This window comes from Aulostomus chinensis, chromosome 4, assembly GCF_037954235.1.
Source record: "Aulostomus chinensis isolate RoL2024-O1b breed Wild chromosome 4, RoL_Achi_v1.0, whole genome shotgun sequence".
NCBI classification, from domain to species: Eukaryota; Metazoa; Chordata; class Actinopteri; order Syngnathiformes; family Aulostomidae; genus Aulostomus; species Aulostomus chinensis.
In genome coordinates, this window is record NC_141323.1 from 13380573 (window position 1) to 13403360 (window position 22788).

Sequence of the window (22788 nt, forward strand, 5' to 3'; positions counted from 1 at the left end):
GGTGCCGGATCACTCAGGACGGCTCTGTGGGCAGAAACTCAGGAATGAACTGAAAAGACTTTGTGTTTCAAGGTCAAGGTTATTTCAAGATAACGGGATGTCTCAGGATCACCTGGGGGGGGGGGGGTTGCCATACGTCTTGGCTCACATCCCAGAGGCCTACAGGTAAATGCAGTCATAGCTGTATTGTATTGCAACTGTATTGCTGTTGAATTGAGGAGGGAGGGTGTGTGTGGTGTGGTGGGGTCAGGGTGGGGGTGTCGTAGATCAGAAGCAAAAGCGCACACGTTCCTGCACACCCTCACACATTCCGCACATTCTCCAGAAGTGTCTGCTGAGCCTGTTCTCCCATGTGCAACATCACGTCATCTTGAATGAAAATGTATTTTGTAGCAAAAAGCAAACCTCGACCCCACCCACACACACACACACGCGCGCGCGCGCGCACACACACACACACACACACACACACACTTAAATGAGCCCACATTTGAATTGTAACCAAAGCTGTAAAATGTGGACTAACGGCAACATTAAGAACTGTCCCACGGGCCTCCAAGCCGGCCCTCACTAAGGTGTCTGATGGTGGGACTGAGGAAGCGCTCCAGCTGCCCTGCCTCCTTTTATGTGGGCGACGAATAAAAAGGAGGGGATGTTTTCCAGGAGAGTGAAGGACTGATTCAGTCCGGTTACGGGTTCCTCGACCCCTTGTTGGCTGTTTCAAGTCAGAACAGAATGAACAGATTCCTGTGCTGTGCTTGAAACCTGATCTGAGTGGACGAAAATTCTCTTCTTCTACTCTTTTTTTTTTGGGGGGGGGGGGGTCCCTGAAGTTATCATCAGCAGTCCCAATGTTGTGCTAATCTGAATTCTTGATATAAAACAATGGCTTTCCTAGTTTCACTTCATGTTTGGTGTGTGCCGAATTCACCAGTGTGCTAAACCAGAAACAAATGTTGAATTATTTGTCTCATGGAATGACGCAACCCCGCAAATCGAGGAAGCCACGTTAACTACGCAATTTTTTGAATGAAATCTGGCGTGACGCTCCCAAGGCATGACGGAACCTAACCCGGCGGGACTCGAGGGGAGGGCCCACGGGTGGGGTGACACGCCCTGCCCACTCAGTATCTCATATTGGTAGAGCAGTGTATCTGGCTGCTGTAGTCTACTGACAGGCTGTCGGTGGAACCGAGCCGGGCTCTTTTAACGGTGGAAGTATCCCAGCAGACTGGGCGGCCGGTGGGAGGAGGCAAAGAGTCCGCAGCTGCCGCACCGCACAGCCTCCTTTGACAGCCGCAAGAGGAAGGACCCAAACGCACAACCCCATGGCTACGGTAGGAAGCCTTTTACTCCTTTTATATTGAAAATTGTGAGTGGTTTGTTTTATGGAGTTGAATTTCGGGACGCAGCGCTATGTCGTGGCACGCCGCTGCCGGAGCATCTTTCATTGGTTTTGTGGGCTGCGTGGTCGAAGGCGCGGGAGTGAGCATCACCTCACCGGGGCTGAAAATACCTCCGAAGACAGCCACTCGGTAACGTTTCGAACGTCTAAAAGGCTTGTTTTTTCGGTCTTTCGTTTCAGTGTGATAGCGGGAGTACGGTAGGGAGGAAGCCCGTAGTTAGCACCGGGCTGTAGCCGCCTGTGAAGGCAGGGCGGCGGTCAGTGAGGCTGAATGAGTCGCAGTCGACGCGTGGAGCAGCTGCGGTAGTAGCCGACAGCCGTTAGCACGAACGAGACCGGAAGTAAAGACTGACCACTTTCAAAAGAGAACCAGGAAAAAATAAATTTGGTTGGTGTCATGAGATCGTCTTATGGTTAAGAATTTAAAATGAAAAAAATTTAATGTAGTACTTATAAGAATTACTGAACCAAATTAACTAATTTCGTCTGTTTTACACGAAGGGTTTAATAATTAACCAAGTTCCTCGTTTTTAACATCAATTTGATATTAAAACTAAAACATTGACAGGTTTGGGGAACTCAAAAGGTGTCATTAAGTCGCTCTAACGTCAACCCGTAACTAGCATTTTAATAGAAAATGAAAGTAATTTTGATGATTTTTTAAAACCGGAAGTTGTGTTTCTTACGAGTCTGTCTTGACGCTGTCGGCTTGAGACCGTCGGATTTATGAAAATCCAGATTTGGTTGCATTATATTCTAATGGTTACAGTAACAACCATGATGGTGTAGGAAGAGAAGTTCATGTAACAAAGCGAAAGTGTGTGTGTGTGTGTGTGTGTGTGTGTGTGTGTCAGCTATTCTTCATGCTTTAGGGACTTAGAAGCGCTTCTGCAGTCACATTGTGGGTATTCTTCTCCTCCATTTGGGCCCTGGGTCTGAAATGATGGAAAGATGATATTTTGTGAATCACCTCCTGGCTGGCGTGGTTCTGCTGACTCCTGACCGCGGATGAGCAACAGGACAGCAGCCTGAGTTCACGTCCGGCCACAGCTCGATTTTTCCATTGATGAAGCCCAGCCTTCATACCCATCACAGGCGTTCACATCAGACGACTGTCAAAGCGCCCGGCCGGACTCTTAAGGCGGGACTTTTGTTTTGCACAGTAGAGGAAAGAAAGCGACTCTTCTATTTATACTCTGGTAACGGTTAAACTCACTGGACTGGCTTGATCTGCTGCCTGCTGCTCTGAGTTTTCTCCACTTTACTCACAGGGTTATAAAGATAACGACATTGGATGCTAGATGTCTTCAGCCACATGCATCCTCTGCCTCCTCCTCCTCCTCCTGCTGCCTGGTGTTGTCACCTGCCAACACACCAGTTCGTAGCAGCGTGTGACTAACATGAAAGTGTTAAAGCCGTCTGTGGCAGGTCGCCAGGGCAGCTAATTTGCTTTTGATGACTTAGGAAAAGTTCTGGAAGGCTCGTGGTCTGGTAGCAGGAAGCAGGGTACATTAGCACTCGTATTAGCTTCACTTGGCAACTACCTCAACTCCTTTATTCATTTAAAAACAAAAGGAACACGTTAGCAGGGTTAGTATTTCACTAAACGCTGGAGCTACTAAGAGGTCGTGTGTGAAAGTGCCATCCGGGTTAAGAAGAGAGGGAAAATGAGAAAAGCGTCTTGCACGTATTTACAAGTGAGTGTCGCATAAAGAGCTCCAGTTCTCTCCAGAGGAGGATCTGGATTTGTTCTCCAGAAGCTGGCCGCGGTTCCGTGTTTGTAAATGTGCACTCACTTTAAATACCTGCACCAAGTTTGGGACTCGCTTCCCTTCAGGACCTGAAAGGACACTAAGGCGTTCCTGGGGCCGTTTCCTCTCGCCACCTTTCCTCTGCTCTACTTTCACACTCCTCTTTGCTCTACAGCTTCCTGTTTGTCAGCCTCTCATGTGCATCTTTTTTCCCTTCGCCATCGCAGCTCTCCATAAATCTTTAAATGCTAAGTAGACGTGTCTCTGCTCCTTCTGCAAGCCTCCATGCGTCTCTCCATACCACGGCGAGAGAGCGTAGTACGGTACAGTAAGCGCACAGGGCTGGTGGGAGAGCGGCGTGGGAGCTGTCTCCTCCCAGCATCTCCGCAGTGATAAAGAGATGCTCTCTGGGGGTGAAGGGACTGCAGTGTTCTCCCTCTTTAGGGTTCTGCAGTTAAACAGCCGCTGCAAAGATGTAAATCTTTTCAAAATTGTTGCTGTCAGTCAGAGGGAAGTGTGTTTTTCAGACGACCATTTTCAGCTTTTTTTTTTTTTTTTTTTTCTAGATTTATGGCTCAATCTTGTTATGCTGTGTAATAACACGCGTTCCATCATCCACACGTCTCAGTTGTGACATTTTAAGAAGTCCCGTACAAACTGCTTAGGAGCTGATTTACCTCCTCTGGGAATCTTGTTGGATACGTGACCATAAATCTCCCCGGGAAGCTTGTTTCTACTGTCCTCCAGGATCAGCTCCGATGACATCACAGTTCCTAATTTAGTTTTCAAGGGTTGTCGCACATTTACATTTTAGTGGTGAGAATTGGTAACGTCCCTGTAAAGCAGAGTTTTATTTATTTATTTAAAACTTTGCACTCAGGCCCATCCCATGATGGAAGCTGTTGGAGTGGCACATTCACCTGTCAGACATTCACACCTGAAATCCTGCAGCTGGGTGGACATCAGATAATCTTCTTTTAAAACTTTATTCATCTGCTAAGCGTAGAAGCCTCTGCGGCCAGCTAGCGCCATGTTGGTGTGCGGCAATGACTGGTTGGTTGGTTCGTTGGACATGTGCGGTTACATATTTGTGATCGCTTGAACATGTTTTCACTCCATCGGTGGAATCGGCCATTTTGAAGGACCACGTTGCTGGAGGAGGACGAAGTCATGACCCAATTTCCTTATTTGCCATTTTCACTTCCATAATTTTGCAGGCTTAATTATTCGTCAGTCATCAAAATGGCCAATGAGTCATGGACTTGTTTGAGCTCTTGAGTGATAGGGCTGATAGGAAATCACTCCACCTGTGACACGCCTTGAGGGAAGGAAATTCATCAAGCTCTGTAGACATTTGTCAATGCTGTTTAATTGAGTTACGTCTGCATTCCCCCACACACACACACACACCCATAGGTGCCTTTGCTTTGGTTGAACATTGTCAGACGTGTGTACGTTTCTGTAATGAGGCCTTTCGTCAGAGTGTGGCTCTGCTTGATGTAGCATCCTGTGGTTCTTCCAGTTCTTCCAGTCAGACCAGCTGGCAGAGGGCCTCACTCTAGGAGGAATGTTGCTGTTCAAGGCTGGTCAATGTAGTCCTTGGGTAAAACTACACTATATCATGGAGAAACTGCAGCGAGTCTGACGCTGGCGGCTCGGGCGTTTGGGATTTATCGCCGCTCCTTGTTGCAATTCAGGAGCAAAACAGAACAGCCGCCTGGCATAAACCTGAAAGAGTGTCAATGTTTACTGGAGAACCACAGTCGGAATGACGACACAGGCTAAAAGTAGCACACGGTGTAGCGGTCGGCTCTGACGTGCCTCAGACGCTAATGAAGGACAACGTCCCCGCACCCGAGGTTGGCTGTTTCTCACCGAAGGACCCAGAAATGTTTGCATTTGGGAACTTGAGCTTTTTCAAAATCAATCGAAAATCAGCCTGTAATTCCCATATTTAAGCCCGAAAAGTCTGAACACACACGCACACACACACATCAAAACACGAAAGAAACCATTTAAAATACCTGACTCTGTTCAAGAGTCAATCCAACCAACAAAAATGAAAATGGTTATTAAAGCCAAGTTTGCCTTCAATTGCAAAATGAGCTCCTGATTACCAGGCTCATCACCGTTCACAAACATTAGCATCCTTCACCTAGCAACACCCTTCAGACCCGTGGCTCCGTCCCAGCAGCGGTGACCCCGGGGGGATCCTGGAGGGGGTTTGTCTGACATTGAACCCCTCATTGACAGCGGAGCTCTGTTCATAGCATGTCACTGGAGGGTAATGGAAAGGATGTAGGAGGGGCTCCGCGGCGGGGAAGAAGGTGAAGACCGTGGCGCGTTTTTCTCTTCAAGTATCGGTCGTGGTTGAAAATGCAACCAAGAATTTCCCAACCTGAGCACAGGATTCCTGCTGCTGAGCTGGGATTTACTCTAATTGTGTATGGAATTAGCTGGTTAAACTGGTGAATCAAGTCAAGATTCTCCAGTGGAACATGCCCGGACTGGACTGGTGGGATGCTTGCGGGACCGTGTGTACACCAAAGTGTTGGTTGTTCTCTGAAAACACCAGCCGCACCGAGACGCCACATTTCAGAGGCACCTCTCGGTGCATGGTTTGAGAGACTCGTTGGTTGCTATGATACGGAATGTCCACGGAAGTGAACATTTTGGGAGCATGGACGGTCTTGACAAGATGAAGTACTTCCTCTCTGTCAGTTCTGGATGAAATAAATCCTAAACAGAGAGAATAGCCGGGCTGTGAGGGTTCATGGAGATTTCCAGAGCCCCGCGATCCGTCTTAGTTGGTTTTGTCTTCTCAACTGTGATTGGATGATTGGGCGAATGGTGACTTGCACAGCATTTTACACACAGTCTGAATGTTTTTTCGCCTCTCTGACCAAAAAATGCGCCGGCGCCGGCGGCCAAACCCTGCTGCCTGGGATTAACGCCCAGCTTCCTATGCATGGACAAACGTGGCCGTCAGCCAGAGAAATGCAAAGCTTCCTCTTCAACGTGCCGCTTTTCCTTCCCCGTGACCTGAGCGGAACCGACTCACTCCCCCTATGAACACAGTGCATCACAACATTACTGGCTCCTCGCAGAAGAGATAAAGGCGGCGTCCCGCCAGGCTGCTTCAGAGCGAAGGAGAAAATGCAGGCCGATCAAAGACGATAGATAACCCTCTTTATCTGTTTTTTTTTTTTCCGTTTGTTGTTTTTTAAATGAAGCCATTAAGCGAGTTGCTATTGACTGCGTGGCCTTTTATCCCCGTGTCTCTGCTGTTCATCAGAGCTACAGCTTCTTGCTTTTACTTTGATGGGCTTCTGCAATTCCAACAGTTATTCACTCCACATAAAACAACAGTGAGAGGAAGTATCTGCCTCTTTAACCTCCAAACTACCCACTACTATATACTACCAGTTACTCGCCAACTTCATCTGCGGTATGTTTGTTGGCACATTATATATTTTTTTTTTCCCCCCTCACTTTGGGAAAAAAAAAAGCCCAGCCGTCGGCTGCTGAAGAGGAGAATGTTGCAGGACGGTGTGAGAATGAGCCGGAACATGAGATCAAAGTAACTGAGCCGGCAGATGCTGAACCAGGTAAATCTCGCTACAGAAGCAGGCGGATCCACTCATTTTCCACTGCGAGTACAGGAGTTGGTTCCTGGTCTTCCTCCTCTCTTCTGGCGTGTTTTGTTCATGACCACGGCGGCGGGAAACGATGTAGAATGAAAGCAGCGTGAAGAGCAGCGACGATGTGTTTTGGTGGGTTTTTTTTTTTTTTATATTTTTGCTCCGGCCTGTTTTTCGAACCCAACGCTGACCGAACCGTGTTAGCAGTGACCCAGAAGCATGGATAGAAACCAGTGCCGTGGGCTGCTGGGTCAGCTGACCCAGGACCAAATGCTGATGGACCCTAAAAGCCAAATACGAGGGCTTGAAAGGAATCGTCGTTGCTGCATCAGTCACATTTCGAACATTATTTACCCAAATTACCTATCGAGGTTTTTCTACACTTTTCACATTATATGTTGCTATTTATCCATTGTTGCTACGGAGATGGTGGAGCTTTCCGTCAATCAATTTGATTTCTGGTTTGAGTTTAATGACTACCTGCAGGCCTTGTTTGACGAAGCTGGTGACTGAACGAGTGTGAAACGTTCAGGGCCGTCACAGCTCAGCTCACGGCGGCTCTGTTCGGCTGCCCTATTGGTTTCATACAAATATATATGATTCGGTCTCCAGCCTGCTTTTGTTCACCGGCTGTTCTATTGAATCATAACTCTCGAAGAGATGCCACATTTACCAAATGAAAGGTTTGACCTCCGTACTGGACCACATCACTTAAGTAGCTCCCTAACATCCCTCTTCCAATCCCTGTGTCTGGTTTAATCTCTGCCAAGTCTTGTACCGGGCCTAAGCTGATTGCACCCTCTTTGACGGACATGTACAAACACACACATCAGCAACCGTCCCTCTGCAGCGTTTGCATGTCCGAGGTCTTTTCCGGGCTCGGATATCATCACAACTCTGCTGGAATGTGCCTTATTTTAGGCGGGTGTTCCCTTGTGTCAAAAATAAAAAGGATTAGGACTGGCGGAAATCCTGTTGTATTAATATACCCTAATCTGTCCACGAGCTGCGTAAAATATGAAATAATCTGTGGATGTTCAGTGAAAACCTTCCATGTTATTGTGGTGTTTTCCACATCCACGCTAATCTCCATAAGGTTGATGGATGGGTGGACCAGATACTCCGATAGCACACCGGTTGATGCCAGAGCCCTCTCGTCATTAATTATAGACCTGCCTGGCAACAACACAAGGTGAAGCTATTAAATATGCGTGTTACTCTTAGCATTGCGTGTTCACGGTCATCTGTCTTTGCAACGGACACCTGATGTGTGCACTCACACACACACACACACAGATGTAGTTTTCCGTGCAAACCGGCTGGTTGTTTTTCCAGAAGCATGACGAGGAAGATGCTTTATTATGTTCAAGGCTCAAAACATCATGCAAAGTTTTGAAAAATAAAAGCAGGAGAATGTCAGAAAAGACAGACATAGGAACGAGTAAGTAGACATTTGCCTCAGAGGGCCAAAAAAAAAAAATCAGCTACATACGCTTGGTAAAATTTTTTAATGTCTAAACCGATGTTTCAGAATGTGTCATCATGACAATTTTTTGTGACAACTTAAAAAAATGTGTGTGTGCGTGTGTGTACTTAATTTCTAAAATCACACTGTGGATAATGGATTTTTAAAAAGCCCAAATTCAGTTGTTTTTTAACATTTTCCTGCGATGTGATTCATGACACAGCATGTAATCAGAGCTGATGGTGAGTCAGGTCTGATCCGCTTCAATCCTGGCCTTACTGACTCTCAGCGGTCCAACAAAAACCATCCGCATCTGATTACCAGAAGCGGGACTGGTGCTGGATCTGGTCCAGATTGTATATTTGGATCCGCTCCAGTGCGAGTCTTTACTGGGATGTTGGTCTATGGGTTCATTGCATACACACTCTGCTAAAGGCTTTGCTAGCTAGCAATGGGAGGAACCATCTCCAGTTTAGCTGCTGGAGCACTGCACTGTACCGCCTTAAGGCTGGATTCTGACTCACTCGTTTGAACTGGAATCACAGGGTTGGGTTGGGTTGGACCTGAGTCCACTTTGGAATAGAACCAACAATGCCGCCCTGTATCAGACCATTCTGCTTTTTAATGTCAGAGAACGTGGAAGAGAAACTGATCGCTGCCTCGAAGGCCTTTAGTTGGTCAGCGCTGCCCTGAGGGGGCTCAGACGTGCCTGTAGTCCAGTCCCACGTGTCCCTGGAGCTGGTTTGGAGGAGACGGGTGATGTCACTGCGGTGAGAAAACCCCAAGGTCAAAGGAACATTTGGTTCATATGGAAGCATGAATTTGGATCATTCCTCTAAAAAGGGATTAATGATTGGAATAATGGAAACTCCTTGATGAGCAGCTATGGCGCCGTGGAATCAGATCGAAGACTGACCGCCAGCGATGTCACACATCAGAAGTGACAGGGCGGCTGCGAGTGCCGTCTCTTTCTACTGTCTACTGGAAGCCATTATGAATCACGCCATCTTCGATCACGGCTGGCGTTTGTGTGGTCTGAGGTGTGTGTGTGTGTGTGTGTGTGTGTGTGTGTGTGTGTGTGTGTGTGCGCGCGCTCTTTGCGATATGAACAAACCTGCAGAGATGTTCATATTTCATCATCTAATTGCATGTTAACATGTCAAGAATGTTTTTCCCACATCTGGATGTAACCACCACTTACTTTTGTAATCGCTAAGTCAGGCGACGACTCTTGATGGTCAGTAAAAACAGATCAATCCAAAGTTGTATTGTTGTTGTTTTGTTTGTTTTTTTCCCTACCAACTCAAGACGAACGAATGATTCCCATTATAGAATTCCTTTCCTCCGCTTTCTCCTGGCACATAAAAACAAGAACATCCGTGCTGCGCTGGAGTTTCACGCTCCTCTCAGACGACGTTACTGCAGCGGTGAGACTTCCATTGTGTGGAAAGTTCGCTACGGTGTCACACTCAAGTACCCGCCATGGTTGGAGTTTCCTCACATGCTTCCTTCTCTTTCCCACAGGCGAAAACACTGTGTGTGTGTGTGTGTGTGTGTGTGATAATTTCCTGTAAATCTGTAGAAATATGGTGTGTCTCCATCATCAGCCTCAGGAACATTAATAAAGTAACGGATGACAGTTGCAAGTGCTTTAAACAGGACAGGATGAGGTTTAATTTGAAAAGGATATTAAAATCATATGCAGGCGATAGAAAAGGTCCCCCGTGTTTACTTGCAGCCTTCAGGGAGGCCACTCAGCGACCGGAGAGGGCTGCCGGTGGTCCGACGCGAGCGCGCCGCAGACGACCCAGAGAGGCTTCTAATGATTATGATAACTGATGAATCCATCCGTTTTCATTTTCTCATCCCTCCCTAAAGTTTGCTCACATTTAGTCTGACCCTGCCATGAGCGCTCACGCCGGCTTGGCCCCATCGCAGGAGTCGGTACAGTTCCCAGCCTGGACCCGAGCCAGGACGTAAACCGATTCCCCAGCAACGAGAGGAGGCGGCTGGTGTAATTACAGAATCCCTCAGCCGTAAGACCTGGTGGAGACGATGTAACACGCGGATACAAAAGCCCTCAATCTCCCGTGGACACGGATCAGATAGAGAGTGACGACCTTCCCGTGTAGATTTAGAACTGGCTAGTAGTTAAAAGACAAATCAAATTAAAGGTCCACAGCTTTGAATCCTTGGAAGCCCATGACTTCTATAATTAACTCTAATTAGATTAGCCTTTAGCTGCCTCAGAAAATGTGAAAGAGAGGACCTGGCTTTTTCTTTTTCTTTTTTTTTTTCGTAGCTGTTGTTGCAGTAATTCAATTTTGGATAAGTGCTCTTAGAAAGTACTGTGGTTTTGCTGAAGGGTCAACGTGACAACCTGATCCCGGAGCAGGAGGATGCAGGAGACCTGCTGTTGTTCTCCTCAACTCCAGCTCCGCATTTCCATCCAAGCTTGGCACCATTCACAGTATTTTATATTTATCTGTACTGCTTCTTTCTGCAGCAGCTCGCTTCATCTTCTGACTGAAACAAGCTGTTTAGTTCCTGTCACACCCGTCATGGTAACAGACATATTCTGCCCCCCTCCCCTTTTTTTTTTTTGAGTTGGAAGTCAGTGGTGGGTTGTTTGTTTGTTTGTTTTTGGACAAAACTGATCTTTCAACAGCCTTCAGATATTCTGTTCTATGAATTTGCAAAGTAAAATGAAAGTAGCCAGCAGTTACAGATCCAGCACTTTGAACCCGGTCAAGCGTTTCACACCAAGACTGAGAAAACGGCAATATTGATCGCAAAAATTGAACAGTTTTGAAGCAAAATGTCAACGTTACATTGTTTTTTATTTGCATGGGGATCAGAGCAGCTGTAGGGCTGTAATTGATGACTTTCATCACCAGGTATTGATTGTTTGAAAAAGGATGCAACATTTTCTGCCGTCACAACATCACCTAGATAGGATTTTGTTTCAACTCCGGTCGGGGCCCTTTGATGTACACCTACTCGCACAATTTAGGACATTTATATTTTTAACCCAGTGAAACTGTCTGTGGAGCTGCAGAAATGGGGGGGGTGGATGTTGAAGGGGATGGTGGATGGCAAATTGGATCGATTGTTGCACCTCGCGTCACTTTGGTTGTCCAGAACGATGTATCGTTGCATCCCTTTGAGACGCTGCCGCTTTGATTTTACCAGAAACTTTAAGATGAAGCTGAATATTTTTCCTCCACTGGTTATCCTCCAGGTAATCACTGTGTCCAGAGGATGAATCCTGATTCCTCCCACCAGCAGGTTTTGACTTGTTTCTACTGAACCGGAGCCCAGTTAGCTCACTTCTGTAAATCCGTCTAGTTGTGATGCTGTGGGTTTCTTCCTCCCTTTCTTTCATTTCATTATTTCTAATCGTACCATCGGGTCATGACCCCACCCTCATCCACTCCCTGTGGGCGAAGAGAAACCAGCTAATTTCCTCTATTTTGTCAAACCGCCACAACGCTTGAACAGAGGGTTAAGAACCACCATCCCAGGATGGGCAAGGAGGCTCGTCCTCAGTCCGTATTCAAAGCTACTGTAAGTCGTCTTTAGTGATATGAGGCTCGACACGACATGCCTGTTCTTGTTAGCGCTGTTGCTAATCTGGGAATCTTGGATGCCAAACAAGATGAAGCTGCCCCTGAAACCTTCCCGTCCCCTGGCATGATCTCACCGTTTGGACCCTTTCAGAGATCTCCATGGCGGCGCTGGAGCAACTGCGTGCGGTGGTAGTAGGTTTAACAGCTTTTCAGCTTTTTGTCTCCACACTGCTGGCACTGTGCCGTTGTGTGAAAGGAGCTGACTTCTCCTTTGCTTTGCTCAGCACTGACATTCAAGTTGACTAATGCAGCCTTAATTATTGCCTGCATTTTGCAACATTTTGCTCTTTCTGTTTTCCCACAGTCCCTCCCCCTCCTGCCTCTGTCAGCTTTTGTCCATTCATAATGGCCTTGGCCAGCGTGCAGCTGTGGAGCCGGAGTTTTGCTTGTATCCTCAGCAGCACTCAGCTGACCCACTAATGGAGGGGTTGTGTGAGGAGTGGCTGGAGGCAGCAGAAGGACTGCAGAGCTGCGGCTTAAAACAACCCGCCTCTGACAAACAGCATGGACCTCCTGGGGAGGGAGGGAGTGCAGGATGGAGGGAGGGAAGCTTTTGAGAGGTAAAAAACAGAAAAGGGAAATACTGTACAAGCAGAGTGCAGCAGCATGAGCAGAGGTCAAGAGGAAAGCTGAGTTCCGGCCTTGAGCAGCTCCAGACTGTTCTTTTTTTCTTTTGAATGACTGTGAGCAACATGATGTTCGACTGTCATCATAACCTGAGCCCCGACTTCATGTCCTTGCGGCTCTCTAACTGTAGGAGTTTCAGCACGGACTCACAGGAAGTGTCCTTAGTCATCAGCGATGACACAACAAGGGTGATGCTGTCAGGAAGTCTCAGTACAAGGACAGGCACAAACCTCCTGCACCCGTATGCTCGATGAGGACTAATTAAGACATTTAGTGCAGTTTTTCTTGCTTTTAAAAAAATTATAATTCGGTCATGAATATACAAACATGCAAACTAGCAGAACTGTGCACCGCTCATGTACGTCAGGGAATATGGGTGCTGCTGCTGTCGCCTCGTTCCCTGGGGTCCTGGTCCAACTCGCTGCCTTATTGTCATCTTTAGTTGAGTGCTGAAATGCTACAAATTCAACCGGCATTTTCAATTTGATAGAAGCTAATTATACACTGTTTTTAAAGGAGCGTAACGGTTGAAAAATCACAGCTCCCCTCACTACGTACCTCAGTATTTAGGTGACTCTTCTTCATACGGAAGCAAAATCTAAAATTCCTTAAACAAAAGCACCCACACTACTGTAACCTACTTTTAAAAAGATTCTCATTTTCATAAGAACTTAAGAACAAAGCTTTCTGTCATGTTGCTACCACATTATACTTTTTCTTGCCAATTATGCAAAACCTGTTCCATGAGCCTAATTTGCAACACTTGCTGCAAGCTAAAGCTGTTTGACTGCAAAGACTCAGTGGCACTTGATAGTTTCTACTCCTCGTCTTCATTTGAATATTGCTTACTTGGAGGGTGACCTCATTTAAGGTAACGGTCGTGAGGAAATGCTTTTTACATGGCGGCATTTTGGTTAATCGTGGAAAACTGATTGTGAAAATGCAGCTTTCAACCGAATGCTGATAGTGCCGCTATGTCCTGGACTGGACGTCCTCGGCCCGAATAGGAAGAGGCATGCAGGGAAGTGGTTGTCTGACGCCACCTTTAGAGGAGCATGGTGGTGTTATCTGGGTGTCATGGACCTGGGATGTGCATTTCAGTCCAACACTTTTCCAGCTGCAGGAATATTTCCATTGTCAGGCGTTAATCCGAAGTGACTTTGAGCCCCCCTGCCCTTGTCCTCATGTCCACAGGGAATCTCTGCTGGGCTTTGAAGCACAGAGCTGGAATGTCAAGGGCCTCAGCAGAGGTCAGTCCAGATTAGTAAATCTATTGCCTTGTCTCTGAGATATAGAAAGGGATTTAAATAATCTGTTTGAAATTAGTCCATATTTATTCTCAGTCGTAGCCTCGCTTTCAACCCAAGTGTTAGTTTCTATGACTCTTCCTTTCCAAAGCAAACCGGTGGAAGGAATCAAACCCCTCTCTTTCTGTGTGTAGAAGGGGTGTAATTCAATATTCCTGCATGCACAGACAGCACAAAGGCAGGAACGCAAGTAAATACAAGATTGTTTTGTTATCTGGGCCACGTTTGGCTCAGGAGGATTTGGTTTCTGCGTTCAGTCTTTGGGGAGACCTGCTGGGAATCTGCATCCCTCTTGGGAGGGGAGATGAGATGATCAAAGGAGAGGGAGAATCTGGTGTACAAATCACTAAAAGTGCCGATACAGGGTTGGTCTTGACTTGGACAAATGCTGTGATATTACTGCCAAAACGTGACAGAAGGCAACCTGTCAGCACGTGTTCTTTTTTTAATTTTTTTTTAAAAAATCAGGCCAGGTTTGGCTGAGAGTATGCATGCTTCATTTCTATGATTGGATAGGAAAAACCTGTTGATGCCAGCCAGAGACAGGAAGCTGTCATCTCCTCTTTGAGTAGCTTGTGATGGATTGATGCAGTGTTGTGGTGGTTGGTGCAAATGAGCAACATGGGCAGCACGGCTGTGACTGTTAAAACCAACACAATGCTTTGATGAGAGACCAACGGCTGCAGCCAGACTCACTCTGAGTCACTGGGAAAACACTGGTGGAGGCGCGTGATGGCTTTGATCGCCGTCCATTAACCTCCGCTATTGTCTGACGGGACAAAGTCTGAGGCAGTAAACATCGGGCAGGACGAAATAGCCACAAATAAACTCAAAAAAGCAATCATCAGCCTCGCAATGAAGTCTTACTTTTAGTGCGTGTCGCTCCTAAAGCCACGTAGTTCGAAGCAACCTTTGATGCCTGTAACAATAAAGCTCTCGATGTCCTTTACGAGATCGCCTCATCATTGACCCCAGTTGTGTGTTGAAATATGAATCACGTGCATCGCTTTTCACTGCTGGAAAGCAGCAGAACCCCACAGCTTTGGATTTATGTAGTGTGTGAATTCTGCTGATTGTCCCTGTCATTCAAGTTTTAAGATGCATGTTGTAGTTGGAAGAGTTACGACTGCAGAGTCAACACTAGCGTGAGTTACGGGACGTACAGTGAGTTCAAGTTGTTGACAGCTCTCTCTCTCTCTCTCTCTGTCTCTCTCTTTATCTCTGTCTTTGTATGTAGCTGTAATCAGAGACCGTAGGACTTGGCCGCGCGCCTCTACAAAAGCAGCGGATGCAGCTCCCGATTTAATGTATTGAGTTGGTCTGAAAAAGTGGACGCAGTCAATTACACGACTGCCATCAGATCAGGAACTGATCTAATTAAGATGCTGCAGAACGGCTGGAAATCCTGACCCCCCCCCCCCTCCAAAAAAAAAAAACGCAAGCAAAAAAGGACACGAAGGGCAAGTGTTGGTCATGATGTCTTGAGTAAATACACATTTTTATCGGGTGAAGCAGGTGTGTGTGTGTGTGTTTATCACTGTTGGTTTTATTTGTGTTTCAATGGTCAGCTGAGATATTTGTGTGTAAGTGTTGTGGCTAGCAGGGCCCCCAGTTAATGTGGGCTTGGATCTGTCGTCATGCTCCCTGAACCCTGATTCAACCAGACAGGCCGCATTCTTATAAAACCCGCTCGCACACAAGGAAGGCTGGGAGGACGAGGATTACACAAACACAAGCCCCGATCGCGCTGGATGATGGAGCTGAAAAATTGGTTTGAACACAACAGTGAAGAACACAGAGTAGCTGTGGCCTTGTTTTTATTTGTGTGGGTGGGTGGGCTCAGTGTTGTTGTGCAGCTTCGGACACCCGCCAAGAATCTAACGCACAATTACCCCTCTGTGTGCGTGCGTGCGTGCATGTGTGTGTGTGTGTGTGTGTGTGTGTGTGTCTCCCCTCATTAACAGCGTAACATTAGACTATGCGTCTCCGTCTGCCACAAGACGTGACCAGACTTAAGCATAGTAGAGATTCCATAACATGTAAAGAGAACCACAAGATTAATGTAGATCAATAAGGTGTGTAAAACAACAGCGATGGCATTCCAGCACACACACACACACACACACACACACCTCTCTGCTGCTGGGTAATGATGGAGCAACAATGCCTGAGCAATGATTAAAATTCATGTTAACAAAGATTATCATAATTGAAGATGGGGCATAACTAATGAAACTGAAATAACAATATGTCTTTGCTCGAATGGAAGGATGTGTTAAAATGCAATATTGCAGCGCTGCAGACATCTGGAGCCTGCACATCTGTTGTCTGCTACAGATCTCTGCAAGAATCACGCTATAATCATTTCAATATGGATTTCAGTTCAAATGTGAATAATGGAAGAAAAAAAAAACAATGACGATTCTGTCTAAATATTGTCAATCAGATTGCAATATCAGTCAGAAATACTTGCCATTATATACGTTTTCCAAACCCTCCAGCTCTGAATCATAGAAGTGGGTCTAGGGGCAGAAATGGATCAAATCTACATGTGGAACTTCTCACTGACTCTTGCTCGTCAGGTTGATACTTCAACAGTTCAGCATACTTGCAGTGCTGAGCTTGTCAGAACCATGAGGACAGTGGTGAAGTGCATGAGGTAACTGTTCAGAAACTGTAATCAAAGTAAATATTCCGCTCTTGAGCTGGCAGAAGAACTGGGGGGGTCGCTGATTGGTTGCCTGACGTGACCGTCGACCTCTGGACAAGGACAAATGACAACCCCCCAGAGGGACTGAGCATCTGCCATGTGAATATCAATGTGCGTGACCAGAGAACCTTCCTGGGCATTTCCACGATTATGCACCTTTCAAGCTCTCGTCCAAATATGGTCAAGAGGACCAAAAACAAAACAAAACTGGAGGCTTACAAACAACAGGCCAACTTTTATAGAGCCTACAATTTTCAGCCGCAGCAGCTTGTTTTTGGGTTGGCTGAAGGCAGCAGGAACACAAGACTGATACGGCATTGCACTTCCAGACCGTCAACCGCGCTGCTGCCAACCTGTGATGGCAACAGAACCGCCGACTGAACGGAACTGCCTTGTTCATCTATGCGTCATCTGCGTAAATGGACGTGTGTAGTCACAGGATATGTGATGATTTCACATATCACATCAAACAACTCGAGTAACTCAGTTGGCCTGGGACGGGATTTGCATGCTAATTTGCATATAGAGTGGGGAAGCAAGCAAGATCCAATCTCAAGTGGTCACTCGGGACGCATGTGGAAATGGGTCATCAGGCAATTTATCAAGCGCCAAACATTCACTGCTTCCATCTGCTCAAAACGTAGCGCGCTTCTCTTCTGCGTGTCATAATTGGAATATATGAGATTCTGACTGCCAGACAGGACGAAAACTTGGAAGACGTCACTTAGTGGGCTTGAATGTTGCGGACGTTTCTCGTTAGATTCACCGCTGTGAGCAGCGTTAATTTTAGAAGAAGAAAAAGGACCTGGACATTAGTTCCTGCTCCAGGTGGATGCAGCCCTCAGATAGCACAACTTGCTGGGTGCACAGCTGCGTGCCGACTCATCCAGACACAGAGAGAGACACACGCACGCGCACACATTGATGTCAGCGTGTCTCCCTGTACGAGTATTTATTATTTGCATACATTCTTTCTCCGGTCCTCTTTGGAGGTCAGACCAAATGCAGCCCTTCCACTTTATGAATCTGTGTTTTTATTGCCAAAATATATCAAACTGAACCGAGCAATTAAAGACGTACTGTTAGTTTCATGAATAACTTCTCCTCTTGCAAACTTGCCATCACATCAGCGTGACTCACAGCCCAGAGCTGGCTTGGCTTGCGCTCGGAGCCCTTGAAGTTCTTCCTGACCCAGTGTTTAAAGTTCCAGCCCTCACATTTATACCCACCTTCCACAGGAGCTGTCTGAAGGTGGAGACCTGGACCGGTCAGGGGAGCAGACAATAGAGGGACAGACCAGGCTGACGGACATCGGCGGCAGCGGCGGCGCACCCGGCAGCATGGCAGCTGTAGCGGAGTATTACGCCGGCAAGAATGTGTTGATCACCGGAGCTACAGGCTTCATGGGAAAGGTTCTGGTGGAGAAGCTGCTGAGGTCTTGCCCTGAGGTCAAAGCTCTCTACATTCTGGTTAGGCCTAAAGCCGGGCAGTCCATGCAGGAGAGGGTCAGCGACATGATGAAGTGCAAGGTAGGAAATAACTCTGAATTACTGTTTGTGATGTGGAAAAATATCCACAAAGAGTCACCATGGCGGTGTGAAATCCTGAGTCTGGGTGACTGCCAAAGGTTGTTTTTTTTAATGTATTACTTATTCATAGCCACTTACACAAGTGTTACAACAAGCTGAAACCTCTTCACTAATAGATTTAGTTCTGCCCCTAAAGCGTTAATGATGGTGAACATTTATTCGCGTCTTTCCTTTTCAGTCCAAGCATCAGCCTATTTTTCATCAGAACAACTCAGCAGAAGAGCATGGCGGGCTATTAAGCTTTACCAACCTTGTCTTGTCTCAAAGTGGAGATGAGAACTGGGAGAAGTTATTTCAGGCACCCGGGTGTTCTGACAGCGCGTCGGTTTTATTCTTCCCAGGTGATGTTACTTGACTGGCAGTCGAAGCACTTCAATGGGCCTGAAATCCTCCTGGTTTTCTCTTTAAGAGTCTGTGTTAGGAAATGACTGCGTATTTGAAAAGTTTAAGGTACCTGGAGTCGATATAAACGCAAGTAGAGAAGTACATCATCGCTCTCCAGATGGGAAACATCCGGTCGCTGAGGTTGAATTTCATGCATAACAGAGATGCAAAACTGAACTGTTCAGTACATAACCCAAGGGGGGGCCAGGGGGTTAAGAAAGGTTGTATTGGGTTTGCAGTGCTGTCAGTTCTGCCTGCACAGCACATGAACCAGAACCATGAATACATGACAGGAAAACAGCAGCTAACTATAAATGTTTCTTATCTATTCGTCAAATGTATTAATTTGAAGTGTGTGTGTGTGTGTGTGCGCGCGCACGCCCAGCCAAAGGCTCGCTGCACCGCTAATCGCTAACGTTGGTATTTTTTGGAAGATTGTTTCATCCTCGCGAAGCTAGCAGCAGTCGTCTTTTCTGGTAAAACCACTTCCTTCCTTAAGTGGCCCGAAGGATCTGTTGTGATCTCCACCCACTCAGAAGAAACGCAGCCATCTCTCCTTTTTTCAGTTGGTAACCAAAGCTTGTGAGTTGGACAACTGCTAGTTTCACCCTGAGCTCCCGCTAAAGAAGTTAGCTTTCCCTTGTTGTCGTGTTTTTTGTTTTGTTTTGTTTTTGCACACCGCTTTTTGGGGGGAATATCTGGCCCCCCTACTGATGTAGAGAGTGAAATATGAAGCTCTAGCTTGTTGAGATCAGCCAAAAATGATAAATATAAATCAAACTCAACAATACACACCTTCATATAACATTTTTCACAATATTGGAACATTAACGGAAACTTTGGACCCCTGGACATTGGTGTGTATGATATACGGCCACATAATCTAGTGTTACTAATCACTGCGGTACATGAACGAGGAAGCTGAAGGAGCAGTCGGACTCGGCTATTGAGGGAGTCCTGCTGGACTGCACGTCTCTGAGACCATCAGCACAGGTGTTGCGCGCCACATTTGACTAACGGGCAGTTGATTCAAATCTCCATGCAAACATTATTCAAATGGAGTTGTTGTTGTTGTTGTCAGTCTGATAACAGAGTAAAAGAAATGTGGCCGAGGGTCCAGCGGTTCATCTTCAGACTTCAGTCTGCGTCCAAGAACAAAAGGAGAGTCCAGAACTCTAACTGGACTGGAAGCTGTTTGAGCATTTCTAAAGGGAAGGAGGACAAGGTGAGAATGTGGTGGAAAGGTAAAGAGGACAGGTGGGGTTTTATTTTGCGGTGGTGAGGAAGCAGGCGTGACCTAGAGGGATCAAGAGAAAGGAAGGTGGAGGGATGCAGAAAGGTGGGGGAGGTCCAGGAGTGTGGAGTCAGCTGTATCAGGCGGAGCAGCAAAGCATGACTCAACAAAACCAACCAAACTATGTCGGACTTAATGAGGAGCCGAGGATCGACTCTGAATGTGTATTGATGTTCTCAGGAACAGCTGCTTGCCTGCCTGTGGTACTGTTTGGTTGTTGTTGGCCTCAAACTGTCAGGAAAAAAACATCACATTATTCTCTTTATTCTTTTTCTGTCTCCCTCTAATAGCATCTATTTTTACTGCTCTCATTGAACCTCATCTTGCCATCATTATTCCCTTCACTGCAGTGCAACACATCTGCCCCTTAATTTAGCCTGGTGTTTCTGTCTTTTATTTCTCCGTCTTGCTGTCAGGTTGGTGCCCTGACCATCCAGAATCCCAGAGAGCCCCCCCCCCCCCCCCACTGTGTAATTAGCTCACTCCAACACAACAGTCGAGGTGCTAGTTAACAGCGCAGCGGTGGCGAGGAGGCTGATTTTTGTCTTCATGCGTAAACACCCTTCCAGAAAGCATGTTGCTCCTCTCCTGTGGCTGTTGAGGAAGAAAAGAATCAGTGAGTTGCGCTTAATTAAACGTCAAAATTCCTCAAGCGTAAAACCTGCAGGAGTGCGAGCTCATTCAGTCAGATGGGGGGGAAATTAAAGGGTCAACAATATCTCTGCTTTTAACTGACAGAGTGATGACTTTATTTCTTTATTTTTAATTTTTGGGGCTTGGACTCCTTTATTTAACATTAAACAAGGCGGTGGGTGACATGCTGCGTAAGACCCCTGGCCAGGATTTGAACCGGTGTCACCTGCATATGTGACATGTGCTCTGACCACTCGACCACCTGAGCGAGTCGGTGATGACCTCATTGAAGACGGTGAATAAACAAGTCATTGAAAAACCCAACTGGAACGGATGTGCGTCGTGAAATGTCAGCGTTTCACCAACTTGACCGAGGAGAAATGCATTTGCATAAAGTATATTAAACCCAGTTCTAAATGCCATAGGTTTGCTGTGTTGAAAATGAGTCTGAATCTCTTATTATATTTGTTTTTTTGCCAATTAAAAAAAAAATTCATTATCAAATAAAAGCAGCAAATGATCCCGTTGAGAAAATTTTCGGAGATGGATTTTTCTGTCAACTGATTAATACATTTATAGAGCATCAGCTCATGTTATTGTATCAAATGAAGCTGTATTATTAAGTTATAATAAAGTAAATATTATTAAATATATTCATGGGCAGTCAGAGAGGGCATGCCTTCATGAAAGCTCTCTGATTGGCGCTTGGGGACTTCAGACCTCAGCCAAATGCATGGGGGGGGGGGGGACCAGTTCAGTCCAAAGGATCCGCCTCAGCTCCGTGTTTGCTTCTGTCTTGGCCCCTGAAGTGATGAGCAGATTTGGGGGTAAAATATGAAGAAGGTTGCAGAGAGATACAGTTTTCATGGTCATCCATCTCAAAGCAGTTATTGAGACGTCTAATTGTCCCAAAAAAACAAATAACGGAGGAGAAAAACAGAATCTGACTCCATGTAGCATTTTGTTGTATTTGATTCCTAATCTTCAAATTTTCCCTTGAATTGTTGTCACTCAGTCAAGACTCTCCTTGATGTGCCGCCAAGTACAGACTCGCTCATTCACGCCAGCGCCGAATGCAGAAGTGATGTCATTAAATTTCCATGACCAAGCATCAAGTACCAATTGGTATTCGTGCTGGTCCTCAGTCCAGCATTATTCTATTCAGAATCTGGATAATACATGAAGGAGCACAGTGGTTTAGTCTCTTGAGTAGCCTGGCCTCTCATCCTTCAAACCAGGCCAGTTATCTTTCTTACCACCTGTTGCTAGGTAACCTCCAAATATCCATCCCATGGTGTTATTTATTTTTTCCCTTCAAAAAAGTGCAATCCAGGGGGAGCTGCCCCCTGGAGCAGGAACCGATAGGAATCTTATTGTCCCTCCAGCACTGACTTCCAGGCAGTGTCTGTTTGTGCCGAGGCCACTTTGATTCAGTGGAAATGTTTCCTGGCTGCGGTGCCAGGCACTGAGTGGCATGTCAGGCACTTGATACAAGTAGGCCTCTGGGTACACAGGGCTTCTCTCTTGCTCCGTGGCGTGCCTTTTCCTCCCACCAGCCAACCTCTGATCCCGTTTACTGTCTCATGTTGCATCTCTGCGGCCGTCACTGAAAAGATGGGCTCAGATGTTGGATGGAGAGGTGGGAGGCGGTGGAATGCTGTGGTCGGACGGTGGCTTTTGTGGAATTATGCCTGCAAGGCAGGGGGCTTGAGCCACGCCATTACTGTAGAGGGACTATTGATCATTGCTTTAGAGCTATCAGTGAGATACAAATGGCTTTAAAACGGTACTGGGTTGTTGACTGCATGAGGATCATCCGGACGCAGCCATGCCAAAATACACACACTCACACACACACAGTTAATCGCCAGTAATTACAGATGGATTTTTTTTGTCAGTTTTATTTACTTCCATAAGACTGAAATGCATCTTTATAATCACACATTTTCTAAACAAATTGACCTATATCGAGCTCAAGTAAGACAGATGATCAGGCTTCCACAGCGCAGAGTGCCGCAGGGATGACTTATTTTTGTAAGCTAACCTGGATGTTAGCATCATGAGGGGTCGCCTCAGCCAGTCGCTAAAGGGGAATTTACATCGCTGTTTAGAACAGCGCAGAAAATAAACTCCGTGCCAAAGAGAGTGCAAGATAATCTTCACAAATGAAGATCAAGTTTATTTTTCTTGAAGTATACATTATTAGCCGCATGAAGCTAACGTTATGCTATTAACAAGCGACACTTCATGACTTGAATGTCACTAAATCTCACTTAGCCACTCCACCCAACAATGTCAACTTATCTTCGGGTTTCAGGACTCGCCTCTTCGTAGAGGGAGTATAACACAGGAG

General features: G+C 46.3%; 1 protein-coding gene across 1 annotated transcript in view; it reads left to right on the plus strand.

Annotated features, from left to right (window-relative positions):
* The first annotated feature begins 1095 nt into the window (after nucleotides 1–1095).
* The window catches only part of LOC147262736 (fatty acyl-CoA reductase 1), a 47458-nt gene continuing 25765 nt past the window's right edge, over nucleotides 1096–22788 (plus strand). The window contains exons 1-2 of the mRNA XM_086201895.1: nucleotides 1096–1337; nucleotides 17774–18064. Coding sequence (XP_086058021.1) covers nucleotides 1329–1337; nucleotides 17774–18064 — 300 coding nt within the window. The 5' untranslated portion in view covers nucleotides 1096–1328. The remainder of the gene's footprint in view (nucleotides 1338–17773; nucleotides 18065–22788) is intronic.